This window comes from Sander vitreus, chromosome 21 (assembly GCF_031162955.1).
Source record: "Sander vitreus isolate 19-12246 chromosome 21, sanVit1, whole genome shotgun sequence".
Taxonomy (NCBI): Eukaryota; Metazoa; Chordata; class Actinopteri; order Perciformes; family Percidae; genus Sander; species Sander vitreus.
The window spans coordinates 20,789,894-20,810,814 of NC_135875.1; the positions used below are offsets into that span (position 1 = coordinate 20,789,894).

The window sequence follows — 20,921 nt, forward strand, 5'->3', positions numbered from 1 at the left end:
TGTTTCCTTTCATCCTCTATTATTTGCTCGTTAACAAGGATGTTGAAGGAAAATTGTAATAGGCCATTTTTTATATATATTCATGTCCAGGAAAGTTTGATTGAGCAATACTGTATATTATTTTTTAGCAAGGTCACTTTCTTGGACCTAAGGCTTTTACTAATGGGAATAATTAACCACTTTACTTTATTAAACTATGTTTCTGTAAATGATGAGAATCACAGTCTTTAAGTACAAAGTATCAAATATACCAAAACATAAGTTAGGGAGTTGTAAGAATTATCCAGGAACTACCAGTCATTTAAAAATAATATCATATTATTCACATCAAATATATCAGATTGTTTGTGTTTTTCATATTGTACGCAAGACTGGGGCTAAAACGATTAGTCAGTCAATTGATTGGTCAACGAAAATTGTATATTAATTAGCCACTTATCAGGCAAAAAATGTCAAACATTCTCTGGTCCCAACTTCTCCGATGTAAGGATTTGCTGCTTCTCTAACATGACATCTACTGATTGAATGAGTGCTGAGGAAATTCACATTCTCCTAAATTTGTCAGAAACAACAGGTAAATGCAAAGGGTGTTTTGAGTTTGCATTAACGCCAAATGGCATAAGCAGCGAATTCAAACAGAAGCATATCAGAAAACAGGGAGGCTTCTAATAAAGTGGAAAAAAAATACTAATAAAATGCGAAAAATAGGAGTAAAGCCTCTAATAGAAGCCTGTTACAAATACAGGCCTGAAGCTTAGGTAAACAGAGTCCAAGGGGACACTATTTAAGAATTCACAACATGCAAAGTAATTGAGAGCTAAGTGAATCTAATATTTTCCATGGGAACTGAAGCAGACACAGTGGCCCAAACCCAAAGTCCAGACTCAGACTCACAGACTTTGGTGCGCATTCTCGCGAAATTCGTAAGGGCTTAGGGTTGTCCCAATGTCGAATTTCAAAGGGCGTGAGGGTTTGAGTACACACTTACCGAGCCCTTTCCGTGAGTCTGCATCGATGCAGACTTCACCAAAGGGAATTACCCACAGTTCAAAGCGTTGTGACGTTTACCACGGAGACCATAGGGAAATTCGAAAAATTGCAAAGGTAAACAACAGCACGACACACGACCACGGAACACAGACCAACCTGTTGTCCAGCTTATAAAACAAGAGTTTGAAAAAATGTGGAATCAGGCAGCCGTCTCCTGTGTCTTGGCCGTGTGGAAAGCAACAAACTTAAAATGAAAATTCCCAAACCGGAAAGTGTCAGCAACATCTTTGTTATTAAAAGTCGCCAAGGTAACGTGATCTCGTGAAGTGCTGTCCCAATCCCATTTATACCTTAGTACCTGAGATCAATTAAGTCTGTGAGTCTTTAGTCCTTGGTCCTCAGGGCTCACTTTGGGATTGGGCCACTCAGTGTAGGAGTTACCGCTAATTCTTCAGATGTTGAAGTATTGCAGGGGATTTAGTCATGGTTTTCATTAAGTCATTTGTGTTTTATGATCCAGTAGATTATTGTACATATACTAAAATATCATCTTGCTACCCCTGAAAACGGGAGGATGAAAAAGCAACAGCATAAAGAGCAATGAAAGGAGACTTTGATCTGCATGAGAGAAACATCTCACCAAAAAAACAGATGAAAAGAAAACTGTAAAATGAACTTAACCTCGCAGTTCTGCGGTAAGAAAAAAAGGCCAGGGAGCTGAGAGAGAGGAGGTAAAGTAATGGCAGGCTCAGTGGAAAAAGAAGTGTAGACTGGTGAGGAGAAAAGATTAAAGGAAAGTACGATGGAAATGAGCGGCGGCTGTGACAATGGGCTGTCAGCAGCAGTATCGTCAGACTCGCTTAAAAGAGCATACATCATTAAGCAGGAATTTGATAGGATCACTGCTGCATGCACACAAACACACACACACACACACACAGACACACACACACACACAACCAGCCTACACAACGTGTAGTGAACATAGTGTGGATGGATGAAAAGTTATATTTAAATCATTTATTAATATGTTCTTTTGCTAACGTTAGATATTTACACAGCTAAAAGACATATTTAGCATCACAGAGATTAGTTTTGTTAGGGCGTTCACGAACGTTAGTTAGTAGTCTCTGTGTTGCCAGATCTCGCGAGAGTTTGGTCCTGAGACAGAAACATGTCTCAAACAACGTTAATTTTCTCCTGATGTGTCCGTCTGAAAAATTTCATTTTAGTGTCTCTGTTCTGGAGATATGTGGCTTGTGAAAAATGGGTCCAATATATACTTTGGTGACCATGGGGCGATAGAATCGCTTCTAATCTGTGTTCACGTTCACTTCTCCCATTGGAATCAATACACTCAGGACCTGCCGCTAGTCTCCTAAAGAGGTGTGGCCGTGGCAGAGCCCACGTGACGCAGATACAGGAAACTACTCTGAGTTGGAGCATCTCGGTTCTAAACCATCTCTGGTTTTACCCTGCACACAATTACGGCAATGGGGTTCTGACCCAACATGTTGAAAAATGACACCAAAGCGTTAAAAAGTGATGCCAAGGGGTCCTGACCAAGCGTTAGTATTTTACGAGTTAGGAGTGTGAATGTGTTGGATTCTCAGTAAGATTTGGGCCACCATGAGTCTCCAGAACAGCTTCAATGTTCCTTTGCATAGATTATCTTAATCTGTGGAACTCAAGTAAAGGGGTAAGTGCCATTCTTCTGGAGGATATTCCCTCATATTTACTGTTTGATAATGGTGGTGGAGAGTGCTGTCTAACATGATCTGGTGACATGTTCATACTTGCTGATTGTAATGTCATTCATTTTACGGGTATTTGGTCATAAACCAAAGTATTCAATAAATACAAATTTTAGACCTGACGATGGCGCTAGATCAAAAGTCAGGGGATCACCAAAGTAAATACAGTTCATCCTGATGGGAACAGTGTCTCTACCAAATGTCATGGCAGTCCATCCAATAGTGTTGTTGCTGAGAGGTTTCACGTAGAACCACAAATGTCAACCTCATGGTAGAACTAGAGAAAAAGTTGGGGGATCCCCAAAGTCATTAGGATCCATTATCTGGGAACCATGGATGTCTATACCAAATTGTGCCATAACATCAAGTAGAAGTATTGATTGGATTAGTGAAAGCTTTGAGCTGGTGGAATTACATGAAAAGTCAGGGAATCGCCAAAGTAATTTGGATTCAATCTCCGGGGGCTATGGATATTTGCACCAGTTTCATGGCAGTCTATTCATTAACAATTAAGATATTTCATTAAAATGCAAAAATGTCAACCTCATGGTGGCGCTAGAGGAAAACTCTGGGAATCACCAAATTCAGTAGGATTCACCCTATTGGGACCATGAATGTCTGTACAGAAGCCAAGGACAATCCATCTAATAGATTTCCGTCAGGACTAAATTGATGGACTCAAACAAACCAGCATTGGTAAAACCTTTTGCCAAATGGATGCGATGGGAAAGTGTACAATTCTGCATTGACTTCCTCCAACCATTTACTCAAAAGGGAGAAAAAATACAAAGAAAGGATTCTAGTGTCACATCAAACGTCAATTTTGAGTTCTTTGTTGTGGAACCAAGGCACTGCTTTCTGCTCCAATGCAGATTGCTTGCTGGTTCAGCTAACTCTACTGTCAGCTTGGTCAGGAGTGCTGCAAACAAAGCCAGCAAAGTGCAGGTTTGATTTAGTTGAATATTGTAACAATCCACAAGATATTCCTTTAACTGCCATGAGATGCCGGCAGACACTGAAACACGGGTCTCATGGGTAAAAGTTGACAGATGTGTGGGCGTTTAGTGCTCCCCTACTAGCCCTGAACTCTGTTTTAGAACAAAAACTTCCAGCTCAGTGAGCTTACAAAAAAAAAAAAAACCCCGGCTTACATTTCCAGCTGTGTAGCAGTACTAAGGGTGAGCAGCTGTTGTCGGAATTTTTTTATTCTTAAACCAAAAGGGCAAATAATACAACTATTTTTTTTAATGATGTATTACCTTTTCCACAGGCCCAGCAGCTTCATATCAGTGATGCTACCATCTGTTGGACCATAAGACAAAATAGAAAGTTGATTGTTGTGTAAGATCAGTTAAGATTTTTTAAAACTGCTAGTCTTCCCCTAGCCTTGTACCAGCTGTCCCAAATGGTAAACACACACACTCAGCACATGTTTTATTCAATATCAGTTGAAGGTTTTTCAGTTTCTACTGGCCCCACGGCATTTCAGACAGTTCCAGAGGATTGAGATGAATAGTAAAGGGTCACACAGTCTAACTGAAGGGTCCTTTGCTCATAATGGCTTTACAGTATGTCTGCCTGTAATGGGCCGGTAGGAAGTGTGCATTATTATCAGAGGTAATGACAGGTGTTAGATTATGATGAAGTGGCCTCTGGGCTCTTAAAGTCTGCAGCTGCAGGTCCATCAGGATAGTTTCTTGCCTTTGCATGGTATCTATACTCTTTCTTTCATCTCTGCTTTGCTTCTTCCTAATTCTCTCATTCTCTCGTAACCGTATTGTTATCTTTGCTCCTTGTTCTAAGTGTAAGGCAGTATAGCTTGATGTAGGCTATTAATATTGTAGGAAGAGAAAAAAGATAAGAATACTAAGGAATGGAGAGATGGGATTGTAAGAGATCAGTTCCTGCATAAAAGAGAATAGATGTAATATAATACTTTGACGCCTTAAAAGCCTCACTTTGTTTCGGTCTCATGACACTGTCTCCATTCCAAAAGAAAACGAGGAATAGTTTTAGCAAAACTAAAAGTCTGCTGTTACACAAGTAGTTCTGAGAGGTTGTAAGGGCGTTTTTCATATTTGGTACGATTCATTCATACCCCCTCCCCACTCCTCCGCTGCTCAGCTTTGCCATTAACAATGTTGTTCTATAACCGAGAACAGTTGAGTCATCATCTACGTGACATTTGTTTATGTTGCTACAGTGTAGAAAAGAGCGCCAATCTCGAGATCCCAGTCCCATACAATGGAGTCAACCTTTGCATTATGCCTACTATTGGTTATATGTTGGAGACAATGTCAAAAACAACCCTCTCAGCTGGGTTTCTACTTTATTACCTATGGCCGTGCAGTTCAGAGGATGGTATCAGTACATGCTGCACACATATGCAGATCCGAAGGAGACATGCGGCGTTGAGAAAATTCTTTGCAACTCTACTCGCATTAAATAGCAGTCTACTTCAGTGTTTTGGTACAGGTGTTTTTTCACACCTGATGCAAACCCTACCCGAGGACACATGAATCGTACTCGAGACCACCTTTTCAAGTGGCCCCGGGCACGGATCGACGAACCGGACCCGGGTACGGTACACTGTGTTCACACTAATCAAACAAACTGTACTTTGGGGTCAAGTGTCCTCAGATCTGGGCCCTGGTCCCTGATGTGAAAGCTTCCTTAATGTGCTTTCACAAACATGGCGACTCTATGTTGGCAATTCTTGCCCAAGTTGAGGACCTTTCCAGCTGGCTGCTATAGCTCGCCATGTGACTCCAGCAACCACAGGAACCTCTAGAATAGTTTGACATTTTGAAAAGCGCGCTTGTTCACGTTCTTGCCAAAGTTAGATTACAAGATTGATTGATTATCTGACATGAGAGTGGTACCAATCTTCTAATCTAACTTTTGGCAAAAAAAGGGAATAATACTACCTGATCCTTATTGTATCCTGGTATCCTAAATTAGCTATATTACACCAGTGTACAAAGACAGCAATTTAAAAGCAATCTGTTTGGAGGAACATTGTCTTCAAAATTAGATTTTCCGGTAGTCCAATGAATGTTTATTGTATTAGTGTCTATTAATCATGTCATAGTGCTATCCATTCCCTCTCTTTTAAGCTACAACTCTATCTCAGTAATGATTGGATGACATAAGCAAGTGGAGAGGGAGGTGGATCCTAGTGGACGTGGCCTGTAGCCGCTGGAGCACAGTTGCCCCGTGCAGGGTTAACCGCTGTATGGAGGCATCTTAATTAATTCTCATTAAGCACCAGAAAATACAATTGTTGAACACTAGAAAAGTGGAGAAACATCTAAACTTTTCTCAGGTGATTACCACTAAATGGGCAAAAAAAGATTTAAAGGGTCTGAAGGTGGCCCCAAAGGTGGTTTATCTTCTGTGGTCCTCTCATGGTAGGAAATTTAAGACTTGGCTCTACAGCTGTGTGCTAGTGATACAATTGTGATTAAACCACTCAACTCTCTGTGTGCACAACCCTTTGATGCTTGCTCTTATGTAAGTAAATTAGCATTTTTTAGCATTGTAATAACCTAGCTCTCAACGGCATGGCAGCACGTCGCTGCTTGTCAACGTATGAAGTAGACATAATACCGCTACTCTGCCCATTTGGTATGAAACGCTAAATAGCCTATAGATCTGACTCCCCGTGCACATAAACACTCACACTTACACACACACACACACACACACACACACACACATACTTCCCAAACACAGGAACACGGAAGAGAGAATCGAGACCGGCTTGATACGGTGGTCACAACTTTTGACAGCTTTCCTGTTGTAGTACTCTATGTATTTGAACCTTACAGCAAAACGACTTAATTTCTCATATTTCTGTCTCAGTTTTGGGTCAGTGGTTCAGCAGATAGGTTTCATTCTACAGTCTGCATTGCCTCTGCAGATATGGTTAGGGAGATAAAACCTCAGTAGCAATGTTACACCAAACCTGACTATAGAAGGTGAGACCAAATAAAAGAATGCAGTGCATTTCTCAGAGTGAGATACCCGCTGACTGTTGCTGTAAGAAGATCACAGTGTTCTATCTAAAAGAACAGACCCAAGCCTTTATTTGCTAAATCTCATGTCATTCCAGGCCCGTAGTATCTTCACTAGTCTGCATACTGTCTTGATACCTGTTTCCACCCATACAGATGTGTATTAACTAGGGCTGTCAAACGATAATTGTTTTCTTAATCGCAATTAATTGCTGAAGTTCTATAGTTAATCGCGATTAATTGCATGTTATATCACATGATTAAAATTCTATTATTTTGCATTTCAGAACAGTTTTTAAGTACATATTAACAATGGAAAGCAATTCTTACCAGTGTATCTTGATTGGGAAACAAATGAATGCAAAGAAAGTTACTTTATGAACTTGACTTTAAGATTTGTATTTGTTTATTTATTTATTTATTTATTTACTGTAAACAAAAGAAAAATGTGTTACTGTCATTATTGCACAATTCAGAACATGCCAACCGTAGTACGTCTTTAAGACCCGAGTCCTCTACGATGCTGACAGGTCTGCAGTTAGTTGCCAACCATTTTGCAAGAGCTGTAGTAATTTCTTTGGATTTGGTTTCATCCACAGGTCGGCAAGTAGCACTCTCCAAAATACTGCTTTGCCTGAGCCCGCTAGCATCAACCTGAGTCACGTTGACTGTACTACTGTGCTTAGCTCCGTAGGTGGTAGCTCAAGCTTGACGTGCTTCGGTGATCTTTTAACTCGGCTTTACACAACGTGCATGTGGCTTTCGACTTGTCTACGAGCCGTCCGGGAGTTTTGGAAAGTAAAAAGCACCGTTCCGAATCGTGTTGCTGCTGTCTTCCTCCATCATGCCTGCAGCCTGCAGCAGCAGGATGTGTTACGAGGAAGTGGCAGCTTGATGATAAGTAACGGTGCGGCAAAGGGTCAAAATAGTAGCCTGTTAGGCACGACACAAAGCCGAGTGAAGTGTAAAATAAATTAATAAATGGCGGCGCGAATAAAAAAAAATGTACGCGTTATGCTCGGCCCTTAATCGCATCGCGATTAACGCGTTAATGCTGACAGCCCTAGTGTTAACTTATTTTTTTATTGTACCACACTTAGCCAACACTGTTCCTTCGTCTTTCTTCAAATGTTGTTTTTCCTATATAACGGATGGCTTCAAAGAACAAATCATAGACTAACAGGGATCAATTGTCTGTGTTTTTCTTCTGCAGAGGGTTTGGCTGTAGGGTGTTGCATTCGGAGCCATTGGAAAGACTTCATCTGCTACTTTTGAAAGCGCCAGGTAAGATTGGTATCAAGGCAAAGAAACACCCATACAGTACATTTTCCCTATTTAATATGGAAAAACAGCAGACATTCTGCACACAAGATTATAGATCCCACAAGAATGAGGTTTAAAAGCGCTGTGATTGGTTTTCCAAAAAATTGGGTTGTTTTTTTTTCCAGTATAAGCCTTAAATAGTTAAGTTTAGTTATAAAGTTAATACTTGTGGGAAAATTTGGTGTGTGTCACGATAAGACTATGGTCAGACTTTACACCTGTGCCCACAACTGTGCTGCTGTTGTGTGCTGCTAACATCTAGTGGCTAACATTGTAGTACTGCAGACAGATTTCAGGTCAGTACATGTGGAACTCTAGTCATATCCACTTTAATAACAAATCAAGCCCAATCTGGGGAACCAGCATCTCATTATGAAAGTCTATTGGACCCATTTGACAGAAGCGCAGTGAACATAATTATTTCTTGAATGAAGAGACACACACTGCAAAAAAGGGAAACACTTTGTAATACAGCCCGTGTTTTACAGTGTAATTTCATTGTATGAAGCAGGTACCAACACAATACTCACCAGTTCCTACTGGTACTTGAATGTAGGTCCAATGGAAGAAAAAAAATAAACTTAGAGTACAACATTCTCTTGCTGTCTAGTTCATCCATAACTTCACCTTTGCTCAATGCGAAGTGCACCAAATTGAAAGATTAAGTGGTCCAAAAAAAGTGATGCGATTTGGAGACGTTTTACGTTGATTGATGTCATAGTTGGGAATTAACCTGCTGTCAAATACAACTAAAAGAATGGTGGACATACCGTAGTGAACAGTATTGCACTTGGGGATTACCAGAAAGGGTGCGTGCAGAAGCCCCGTGGCTGGTGTTCCAATCGGAAAGGTTGGGCTGTCATAAGATTAACAGGACATGCTATACTCACTCTGGCTGTGTTCAAAATCACATTCTAACGTAATGCATACTACATACTCAATCAGTATGTACTGCATACTGCCTACTAAATCGATGAAGTATGCCATTAGCAGTACGTCTTCTCTGCATCACCTGACTGTATCCACCACGATGTTACTGGTCCGAGCTACCGTTAAATGAAGATTGTTTATCACAAATGTGAATTGACATTACCTCTTTCACTCAATTTAATATTTTGCAGCAAATTAGTATTATAATATATTTATATGTTTTGGTTTTAAATGTTTTTGTGTTAAATGTTTTTCTAAATTAGATTAGATATGCGAGCTCCCGAGCATTCCTCTTAATTGTACCTTAAAGTCTCTCGCCATCATTCATAATTATTTTATCCAATGGTAAATTATTTAAAAAATGTATTTCCCTCCCTAAAATTCATGAAAGTGAATCGTAAGTGTTAGTCAAAAAGTATTGAAGGGAGCATTCTGACTGCTTTTGTTTCCTCAGAAATTTGGCCATCGGTATTGGCATCCAGAATTTCCCAGAAGGCTTGGCAGTGAGCCTGCCGCTCCGGGGTTCAGGAGTCTCAACATGGAAAGCCTTCTGGTAAGGACAAGTGTGTGTCTGTGTCTAAACACTGTGTCAGAGAGTACAATAATGTAACAACCCTTTGCAAAAAGGCTCAGACAGAGTACAGACACTTTAATTTTTAATTCTGCTATTGTTTTTCGGTCAGGTATGGCCAGCTCAGTGGCATGGTAGAGCCTATTGCTGGGTTGCTGGGCGCCGTCGCCGTCGTCTTGGCAGAACCTCTGCTGCCGTATGCGTTGGCGTTTGCTGCCGGGGCGATGGTTTACGTGGTGGTGGATGACATTATACCTGAGGCCCAAATCAGGTGAGAAAGAAAAGAGGGATTAAAGTATGATTTGTGCGAGAATGGATGACAATGTTTACTATAGCCATTATTAGCCATTAGATTAATGAGTGAATCACAAATACAGTGTCTCTAACATAGACCGTATATAAAGATGGTCAAAGCATCTCCACTTCCTCCCACTGTACAAAAGTGAAACCAAAACATCCCAGATATGGGCGCTGGCCTCTTGTAATTTTGGAGCCAGAGTCTGCGCAGTAGGGATCGGGCGATAGAGACATGGTATCAAGGTCCCGCCCATACACCCTTCTGACCAATTAGTCGCCGAGTATGTTTACAAGCACGCTAACATTCCACCATTATTCCCAACATGACAATATTCCTAATTTGACACGGATCATGTAAACCAGACCTCTTCAACAGGGGGTCCGCAACCCCTAAGGAGTCCTCAGAGTCAATGCAGGGGGGCCGCCAAATTATTGATTATTGAATGCTTTTTTATTTTTTTAAATATGTCTGTCAATATACATTAACATGAATGCAACATATTATTAGCAAAGATAAATGTGTAGAAAACAACAACCACCTCAACATACAGGTGCCTGCCACATGTATGTTTGACATTAAAACATGATATATGAATATGTAAATGGTAGCTAGTATTGTCGGGCACCATAAAAAGGTAGGCCTCTGTGTAGAGGCTTTAGGCCAACTTACACGTTATTGTAGGCCCAGTTTAATATGCAACTTAATTTTATACAATATATGTAGTAGGGGGTCCCTGCTCGTATCTCTCTCAGGTTAGGGGTCCTTGGCCTAAAAAACGTTGAAGACCCCTGATGTAAACAGCATATTCCGTCTAGATATTCTGAATAAGGCCGTGCTAGTATTATTCATGTTTTAGAAGCATTCTATGGACATGTATACAGCGCATTCGGAATATGCGTCTATATCAGGATTATTACCACAGTTTGCGACATTTACTGCCTCTTGTCTGTTGTTTATGGGTTACGGTCAGCTCTGTGCGTTGCTATACAATTTCATTAGCCATGTAAAGAACTTGGTTGGAATATTGTCTTTTTCTGAATAAGGGAAAAAAACTGAATATGTTGTGCTTGTAAACGTCCCAAAAAAAATGACACTTGAACAAACATCAGCGTGATAAAACTACTTAACTACCTAAAATGATAGAAACCATCTTCGGGAGAAATGCATTTGACGTTTACTTCGGTTTTTGAGTTTGGCTAACATGGAGGGGGCGGGATTTATGAGCTATACTGCAGCCAGCCACTGGGGGGGAGAGAATCCAGATGTTTTGGCTTCACTTATGCAGTCTACGTATGTATCAACCACTGGTCTCTAACTAATGTCCCATGTCTTCGCTCCAACATCAACCAGTGGAAACGGGAAGCTGGCCTCCTGGACCTCCATTCTGGGCTTCGTCGTGATGATGTCACTGGACGTTGGGCTGGGCTGAGCTCACCTCACCCGGCACCGTGTCAGCAGAACACTCAATGGCCATGATGTCATCATTGCTCTGCTGACCTCAGTTTTTAAAAAGGGGACCAAATGAAGTGTTTTATTCTGAAACACTATTTATCCATTTTGTTTGAATTGTTGAAATCCAGCAGTGCTTACAGCAACGGAGCTCTTTTGTAAAGTTGTTTGTAAAGTTGTACGGGTGACTGTACTTGAAGTTCTCTTTAATGTGTGTTTGGTTTTCATGCTAGCAGTTATTTTCTAAGAGCATCTGTCTTCTTCATCACTTCTTTCAAATGGCAGACATCTAATTTAGGAATATTTAATGATTATTCTAATTCCAGAGCTTGTGGATTTTTTGTTGTGTTTTTTTGAGTTCTTTTTCAAAAGCATTATTTCAAAACAAAATTTCTCAATTTTTCAGTTCAATTAATGGTTGTTGTTTAGTTTTTTTCATTTCCTCATAATGGCAATACTTGAAGTCTGGTGTTTGATAGTCTGTGATTTAATGAATGATTTGTTTTGGTTGACTCCAGCTGTATCATTGTTACTGCGAAACAGCAAGGTACAAGAACACTTTACATGCACTTAACCCTCTAAAATGAAAGTTTGCTTTTCATCCAAATGTAGTGCCTTCTCTTGTTTAGGGCTGCCATCTACAGGCCAGTCTGAAGAATCACATGTTGTGGTCTGTGTCTAATTATTTAAATGCTGAAGATAACGTTTGAAGTATTTGTATAATTAAACAACCAAGTGATCCTGATTCCTTCGGCGTGAGGTTTTTAACTCGGTGTTCACTTGCAGTGAAAAACTGACAGATCCTACAAAAACCTTAAAATGAGCTCCTGTGGTTTATATTGTGTCTTTGAATCGGTTCTGCTCTGAGCCAGTATGTATAACACTTCTTTAGAGTGGTCGGTAATCTAGCTATATTCTGATGTTAGCATTTAACTCAAAGCACTAGTGTAAAGCCTCCCAGAGCCCCTAGCATAGCTGAAGGTTTTAGTCCATTTCCCATACAGAAGACCCAGGGCTTCACCTAAAGGAGACCTGGGGAGCAAGACTTCGATAGGGTTATGCATGGCTGCTATTCTTAATTCTAAGAATAATAACTCATGCAGTTGCCATTGAGCTGACAGATCTTTGTCTTTGAATGCATGCAGCTCTGAGCCAGTTGGATATAAGATAATAACACTTCTATGGAATAACATAAATTCTAAGATTTCACATTTTTTACACACGTAAAAATGAGTGGTTTCACACTGACCCTGATTCATTTTAAGAACTGTTTTGTTTTCATAGGACAAACAGCTCTTCTCAAACTTGTGATGAACTTGTGACTAAGAACTGTAGCTCCGAGAAACTGCTTCCCTCAGAGAGGTCTTCCACTAACCACAGGGTGCAGTAAGTACTAACAGTAACACAAAAGTACACACCACTTACCACATTTAATGTTTTGACTTAAACAGTCTTAACAGTACAGCACAGGATTAGACAGGATTTAAAACAATGGTGGTTCATAGAGTTAAATAAAAAATGAATTAATTCACATGATGTGCCTCCAGCTCACGTGGCTACAGAACAGTGACTGGGACTGCCTTGTGTTGCAAGAAGTTAATGAGACTTGTTGGCATGTCCAGATGCTCGATACACTGGATCTTGTTGATCTTTTTGAGGTATCTTCGGACAGCGAGTCGGCACTGTGAAGTCAAGGCCTTTGGATTCCCTAGAGACAACAGAGGGAGGGGGGGGGGGATCTTTATTATAATATGATAATAAATGGACTCTTGTTGCATTTTAGTGCACTCCTTTTTCTAACAAGATCTGTCTGAAGCCACAAGAATATTTTTTTTGCCTGTTTGTGATGTTCCCTCTTGCAGTTTAACTACTGCAGCAATAACACGTCCATGCTCAAGTGTGTCCTCGAACACGTGTAATTGCTAACCTGGGAAAACCCTGACGTACTTCCGGCAAATTTGAGATTTGCTCTGCAAGTCCGTCTGGCCAAGAGCCCATTCAAGCCCATTTCCAATTTTTCCAAATCGAGGCACCAATCACAACCGTTGAGGCGGGTTTTACACGATGACGATAGCGCAGCGACGGAGAGCAGCTTTTTGTTTACATTCAACATGACGGCCACCGAAGCGCAGCAACCCGTTGATGCCGCTGTCGCGTCACCCGGATCGTTGGTCTGATTGGTTGAAGGACTATCCAATTGCGCCCAGAGGCATTTGAGCGGCGTCCGTTGGTGACGCCGCTTTGGAAATGAGCTGTGAATGAACCTTGCCCAGACCCACTCAGTTACAACTGAGAAGGGTCTGGTGTCCAGGCTATGTAATAGCTGGACTTCAACTTAAAGTTCACCATCACGAAGAGTATAATTAGACGGTCTTTATTAACAACTTGATTAGGTACGCTAATTTAGACTTCTTTTTTTTTCTTCTGACCGATAGCCGACCCTCGTTCATAATCATTAGTCTCGCTTTACCAGACCCTCCTCCACAACGCTGCAGAGGAGGGTCTGGCTAGTCCACACACAGCATTCAGGGATGGGAGAAAAACGTGCTCTGGTTTGGCATTTCTTTAAACCAATCACAATCGTCATGGGCGGTGCTAAGTGCCGGACGGAGCCACGGTGTCGCTGCAAAACAGCCTCTGGAAGGAACTTGTTTTGGTGGAACATGTGTACGTTCAAAAGTAGTTTTAGTCGTGCAACAGAAAACTCAGATTGGACAGATAGTCTAGCTAGCTGTCTGGATTTACCCTGCAGAGATCTGAGGAGCAGTTAACCACAGTCCTCATACATCAACAGACTTTAGAATGCCAACACAAAGAAAGCGGAAGGTGACGGACATCCGGCCGTAAAGAGGGACATCCGCTGGAATTTCCGACGGCGCTCTAGCAATCCTGGAAGTGGAATGTCGTGGATATACAGTAGACTAACTGATCATTAACTGTTTACCGACGAGCAGGCAACAGTTCACCCGGGCCGTCCGGGAGGCTCAGTCATACACTTTCTGCACTCTGTCTGTGGACTTCATTTCAGTCACTCTCTGTGTCTGCGTGGCATGTGTGGGACGGCTGATTTTACCTGCCAGTCCTCATCTGTTTAGTGCCACTGTTATGTGTCACTTAGGGCGTTTTCACACCTATCGTTTGTTTGCTTTGGTCCCAATCGGTTGATGAGTTTGTAAACTTGGAGCGATTTCCCCTTGGTTTACTTTAGTTTCACACTGAGAAAAATCCAAGCGTGCCAAAATGCGTCACTACAAACGGCGCAAGAAAGTTCACTCCACTCATTGGTCAGATGTGTTTGGGGCGGGAGCAAGAACGTCAACACAGGAGGAAGGCCCTGTGTTCTGGACTAGTGCTCTTCCATCTCCGTGGTCAAACCAGCTCATTTCATTTAAATAATCAGACATTGTTTTTCGAGAGCGACGTTACTACGTCTGCTCTGCTCACCGAGACTGGTTTCAACGCGGAAATGCGAGTGACGGACGGCGAGCTTGACCGCTGTCTAATTCTGCGAGAGAAACATTGCAAGCTGCTACAGTTTGTATGTTGTGTACGCTTTTGGTGCACATCGGAGCCCGACTGCTGCTTTAACACTAGGGGTGCACGATATATCGACTCTATCGTTATCGCGGTATCACGATGCCCAATATTATATTGAAAGTGTCGCGGTAAGTATGCAATATTTTTTTATATTTATTTGTATTGTTTCTACTATGTCCTGTTCTGGAGACATGCTCTTTATGTATAGTTTGTTAAACTGTCCAACCTGTACATGTCCTGTTCTGTAGACATGGTCCTTATTCATGTTGGACCAGTCCAATATGACCGTCAGTTGAAATAACCCTTGTGTTGTAAGAAAACTTGTTTTATTTGTTATGAATCTATTTTGATGCGTTTTCCCATAAGTTTAGTAATTTGACATGTTTTAAAATATCGGTGTTGTAATATATCACATTTTGTCAATATCGTGCAACCCTATTTCACACCCGCCCAAACGAACCGCGCCAGTGGAGGAAAACCAACTCTGGTGTGATTCATTCGGACCAAAGGAGGCGAGGCGTGGGAGCGCCGTCCAGCTGAGAGCCAATACAGTTAGAAGTAGCAAGTTACCTATCAGTAAAGAGATAAGATTATAAAGCCTAGGGTGTCCTCGGATCAAATTTGACATTTACGTAAAACTTTCTACGTCAGAACTATGACAAAAGAACATTGAAAAAAGTGACAAATGTTGGAAAAAGCTACAAAAACGCAGGGAAAAAAAAATCGACAAAAACAAGTGGAAAGTGACTAAAAAAAACCCATCAAAAACATCGCCAAAGGTGACAAAAACCTGTTAAAAAAAGCAACAAACAACTGTTTTTGTCACACAAAAAAAAAAAAGAATCTGTGACCTGCTGTGCACCGACTAAAGCACTATCTTTGGGGGGTGGCAGTAGCTCAGTCAGTAGGGAGTTGGGTTGGGAAAAGTATGGTGGTGGACTGGTAGCTGGAGAGGTGCCAGTTCACTTCCTGGGCACTGCCAAGGTGCTCTTGAGCAAGGAACCGAACCCCCAACTGCTCACCCCTCACTCTGACAGCTCTCCATTAGTGCATGTATAGGTACTGAGCACGTGTGTGTAATTCAGGCCTGTGTATAATAATAATAATAATAATAATAATAATAATAACATTGTAATTTCCCCTTGCAGGATTAATAAAGTATACATTATTATTACATTATCTAGGTTAAACAACAAATTCCTTTTGTCTACCACTTGAAATCTGTTTTACTTCCCTATAATACCTACCAAATTACATTGTCCTTTTAAGGAAACTTATTAAATGAATCAAAAATGACAGACCCATAAAATGAAGTGGTACCACTATGTATTTAACTAGTTATAAACCTAATGTTATGTGCAACTGCTTAATCACTTCAGTAGTCTATATAAAGGAAGGTTTATTTACGGGATAGTTCCGGATGTCTCTCACTTTCCGCTTTCTTTGTGTTTACTTGAAACTCTGGTCGCATCGAGCAACATCAACCGGAACCTCTGAGCAAAGAGGTGAACACGCTGAAAACGGCAAGTTTTTAAGAAGATTTGGATCGTGCAACAAGGCGGGCCTGCTTGGTTCTTTCGGGGAATGATGGTAAAGATTTACAAAGAAAATGTTTACGGCATTTCCTCTCTAACTGGGACGTTTTGGGACCGATTGGTGGGCATTTGCTATGGACAAAATACACACGGCGATACACTGGTAAGAGCTAATACATTTAACCATGTATCCAGCTAATTTAAATAGCTCACCTTACAGTATTGTGTAAACAGTTACCTTCATTTAATATTGTACATGGCGTTTCCATTTGCAAATGTGCAAATGTTCCACCAAAACAAGTTCCTTCCCGAGACCGTTTTGCAGAGCCGTCCGGAGCTTAGCGCTAGGGGTGCGTGATACATCGACTCAATATCGTTATCGCGATATCACGATGCGCAATATTATCTCGAAAGTGTGCAATATTTAGTTTATTTTGTGGAGCGCTGCGTCCCGTCCGTTGGCTGTGTGGCTTAGTTGTGTTTTATTTAGAGCCCTCTTCAAACGTTATAATGATCGTGTTTCATTGGCGTACCACGTGACGTGTGTGCATATTTGGACAGAGTGACAGTGTAAGTGAAGAAATGGATAGAGACAAAAAAAAAAAAAAAACGGAACGAATCAGAGAAGGGAAAGAAAAGAAAGGACCTAAAGAGAGAGCGAAGGGAGTCAGTGGAGCAAAAGAAAGAAAATGATTGCTCAGGGAGAAGACGAAATAACAGATTGAAGAGGAAACTTTAGTGGCCAAAAGTAATCCCATCCCGCATCTATTTCTCACCGGTAGCCATCCCGCAACTTCATAAACACTGTTTATATGAGGCAGAGTTTGGAGTCGGAAAGATTGAATATTTTTCATCCAAGACCGACCTGTGGTCCGGCCGCACCACGTAAGTCTCAGTGTGCACTACAATGTTGTGAATCTATTTTGATGCGTTTTCCCAAAACATTTGTAATTGTACATGTTTAAAAATATCGAAATTAATATCGATGTCGCAATATCACATTTTGTCAATATCGTGCAACCCTACTTAGCGCCGTCCAAGACCGCTGTGATTGGTTTAAAGTAGTGCTGTCAGTTAAACACGTCATTAACGGCGTTAACGCAAACCCATTTTAACGCCGTCAATTCTTTTAGCGCGAGATTAACGTTCTTTTTGGCCTAGCAAACTATGTCGTTTTCTTTCACATGCTGTTGCAACTACTAATACTAATATATATATATATATATATATATATATATATATATATATATATATATATATATATAAAAATCTTTCAGTTCAGGCACCGTTTTAAAAGTATCGTATCATGTTGATAAGAGCATTAACATGAGAAAAAAATAATGGGACAAAAAGAAATCAAGGGACATGAATAGAGAACAATGTGCTAAAATTAATTGCTAGTTAACTATGACATTAATGCGATTAAATATTTCTATCGTTTGACAGCACTAGTTTAAAGAAATGCCGATAAACCAGAGCACATTTGTCCTCCTTTTCAGGAATGTTGTGTCAAAGGGCCAGACCTTTCTCCGCAGCCATGTGGAGAAACTATAACTTCAGTAAGTATGCGCTGACCTTAGTTATGGTCTTACTTTGTTGTGCCTCAACATGTTCAAAAATGACCTGTTGCTCCCTAACATCCTGTTTGAGGAAGAACTCCATCACACTACAGGAGCAGGGCACCATCCAGCAGGTCTGAGGAACTGACGTGTAAAACGTGCGATACCTCTTTCCCGCAGAAGCAGCTCCACAGCCTCGTTCTGCTTCGTGGACTTCTCGATGATCAGAGTCGGGAGGTAGACGTTTGCGCCAAAGTCGATCAGAAGCTGGATGTACTCCACGCCACAGCCGTGTCTGAGGCACATCTCCAGCACAGTTTTGGGCTGCTTGATGGAACTCAGCAGCTTTGCGTCCGTGCAGTTGTAATCGGGGTCGGCCCCGTACAGGAGCAGCAGTTTGAAACACTCCATGTGTCCGTAAACGGCGGCCAGGTACAGCGGGCCGCTGGACACCCTGGCGCTGGAAGTCCACAGCAAGACTTTGGAGCGGGAGTTCACCTCGGCGCCGTGTCTGAGCAGCTCCTTTAATATCTCCGCGTTCCCCTCCCGGGCCGCAGTGAGCACAGGGGAGCAGTTGTTGGATGAGTTGCCGTTGGGGTTGGCGCCGGCTCCGAGGAGCGCTAAGACACAGTCCAGGTATTTCCCACGGACGGCTGCGAAGAGAGGCGTCTGAGCCTTGACATCCACGCAGTCGACCAGCGCGCCGTGGCCCAGCAGCACCTGCAGACAGCTCAGGTGGCCTTTGGACACGGCGGCGTGGAGAGGTGTGCCCGCGATGCCCCAGCCTCCTCTGCAGTTGATGACTTTCTTGTAAACTTCTTGGCAGAGCATCTCATCAAGGAGTCTGGCATTGTTTTGGAACACTGCTTGTCTGAGCTGGGAAATTTCACAACTACTCTCTTCTTCTGCAGAGGTCCTTAGTTGGAGCATAGAACCTGCTGAAAATAATGTAAACAAAGATGGAGTTTATTTCAGACTATAGAGCCGACCAACAACAACGTATCAGCAAATTCTATCAGCTAGGCGTGTAAATCACACGTTTCATCAAGATACGATATATCGATCTATGGACAACGATACAATATTTACTGATATCACAAAGTCTGCCACGATACGATTTGGTTCAATTCAGGGGCCTGCAACCGATACGAGATGATACATAAGCCCATTTAACATAATCAGTTACATATATATATATAAAAAGCAACTCATATGATTTGACAATTTCATTTCTAAGCTCTTCCAGGAATTTAAATGAAAAACAAACTACTCTTTTGAATACAAAAAATGATTATAAAATGTGAATTTCAAAAATAAAGGCACACCTTAAAGATGACGATATGTATCGATATATTTTCACTTCATCGATAATCGATAATATTGGATCGTTGAGGATGGAATCGATATATCGCGATCCAGATCGATGTATCGTTACACCCATATTATCAGTTGTCTGAAACAGGTGTAGGCTGATGCCTAGCTACCCTTTTAAATCTGATTTGAGGAAAAAATAATAATGGTCTTACTTCAGACGATTGTAAACAAACAAGAATAAACAAGCCAACACAAAACAATCATATACAGCACAGTTGCACAATCCAGATCAGGATAAACACACACAAGATATACTAAATGAACTTAATACCAAATCTATATTTGACAAAGGCTTACTTTAAGATATGTGTAGTGACTTCTTGTAGCTACACCCCCACAACAGGGATATTTCAGACTGAACAGAAAACTATTCAGCTCTTGAATATGGCTGACAAGTTGCAGAACCGTTTATGTCATATACAGTAACAATGATTTTAATAGCCTATGTAAGTGACCATTTTAAAGAACGTATGTTGCCAGCTGTAACAATTCATCTGTGAAACTGTCATTCAACAACGTGTAGGCATTGTTCTGAGTTGCAAACATATAAGCATAGCTAGGTAAGAAAACGTCAAGACACAAAGTATTAGCTACATAATCTCCAAAGAATACCCCTTCACCAAACTCCCTTCAAAATGTTACCCAATTTAATGTTTAATAGCTTGTCGACTAAAACACACAACCAGTTGGTCACGACCTATTCTTGTTTATGAAGCATTAACGTGAATGTTAACCGGGAAATTCAGCGTACAAATAAATAAAATATGACATAATTGAGTGCAATGGCAATTTCTAGAACGTTAATGTGTCTCCTAGTCCTAACATGTTGTCGTTTTGAAATAAAAAAAAAAAAATGTGTGGAAATCAAACGTAGCTATATAACTGCGACTGAATGAATGCCGACTGGCTGAACGTGTTCTGTGTAACTGTTACACAGGAGCTATTTGTTGACTTCCCGTTTACAGTAGGGTCACGTAAATGCTAATACGCGCTTCCCAGCAGGAGGAACTCCGCTAATATTCGGCTCAAACAACCACCGACAACTACTGCAAACTTCGCGTTGTAAAGCTCGCGTCTCCTTGCTTTTTACATGCCGTGTGGCAACAGAAAGAATGTGTTCTGTTGCGTTTTCTGCGTTCAATATTCGCCTACCTAAGATGTGTCAGCAGCTGTAGCTGCCTTCTCCATCTTCCCGTTTCTTCATCTTCCTGCTTACATCTTCTTCCTCGCCGTGTATCGTTGTGGCTCACATTGAGTTTAACGGCGCATTGCTTCCCTCTACTGTTTCTGGCTGCTGTAACAACATGGAGCCTGCAGTGTGCTTAGAGAACCGGGACTGACCTGTTTAAATAGATTTAATGCATTTAAAAAGAACCATCATGAATGTGCTAATGACACTCGCATTCAAGGAATGCATAGCAAACCTCCATTATTAAATCCACTAAGTCCCAAAGTGTTTAATATTGAGTTATTAAAGACGGTTGGAATAAATAATCACATACATACAGCCTGTAAAATATATAAAATAAGCATTGCGTTGTTATTAACGGTGTTATTATAGTGTTTTATTGTATTTTTAATACAC

General features: G+C 41.1%; 2 protein-coding genes across 4 annotated transcripts in view; one reads left to right on the top strand and one right to left on the bottom strand.

Annotated features, from left to right (window-relative positions):
* slc39a11 (solute carrier family 39, member 11) overlaps positions 1–12,076 on the top strand; it is a 149,373-nt gene extending 137,297 nt beyond the window's left edge. Inside the window, exons 8-11 of the mRNA XM_078278849.1 lie at positions 7,989–8,044; positions 9,468–9,566; positions 9,697–9,855; positions 11,233–12,076. Of these exons, the coding sequence (XP_078134975.1) occupies positions 7,989–8,044; positions 9,468–9,566; positions 9,697–9,855; positions 11,233–11,311 (393 nt within the window). The 3' untranslated portion in view covers positions 11,312–12,076. The remainder of the gene's footprint in view (positions 1–7,988; positions 8,045–9,467; positions 9,567–9,696; positions 9,856–11,232) is intronic.
* A 666-nt stretch (positions 12,077–12,742) lies between these two features.
* Positions 12,743–20,578, bottom strand: LOC144535987 (ankyrin repeat and SOCS box protein 12-like). Of its 3 annotated transcripts, none has more exons than XM_078278845.1 (3): positions 20,489–20,578; positions 18,130–18,900; positions 12,743–13,039 (listed from the first exon to the last, which is right to left on the bottom strand). In XM_078278845.1, the coding sequence occupies exons 2-3, from the start codon at positions 18,890–18,892 to the stop codon at positions 12,888–12,890; spliced, it is 915 nt and encodes a 304-aa protein (XP_078134971.1). In that variant the 5' UTR covers positions 18,893–18,900; positions 20,489–20,578; the 3' UTR covers positions 12,743–12,887. The 3 variants fall into 3 exon arrangements, with proteins under 3 accessions (XP_078134971.1, XP_078134972.1, XP_078134973.1); XM_078278846.1 differs by having other exon boundaries at positions 18,130–18,897; positions 20,489–20,568; XM_078278847.1 differs by having other exon boundaries at positions 20,427–20,519.
* Between the last annotated feature and the right edge of the window lie 343 nt (positions 20,579–20,921).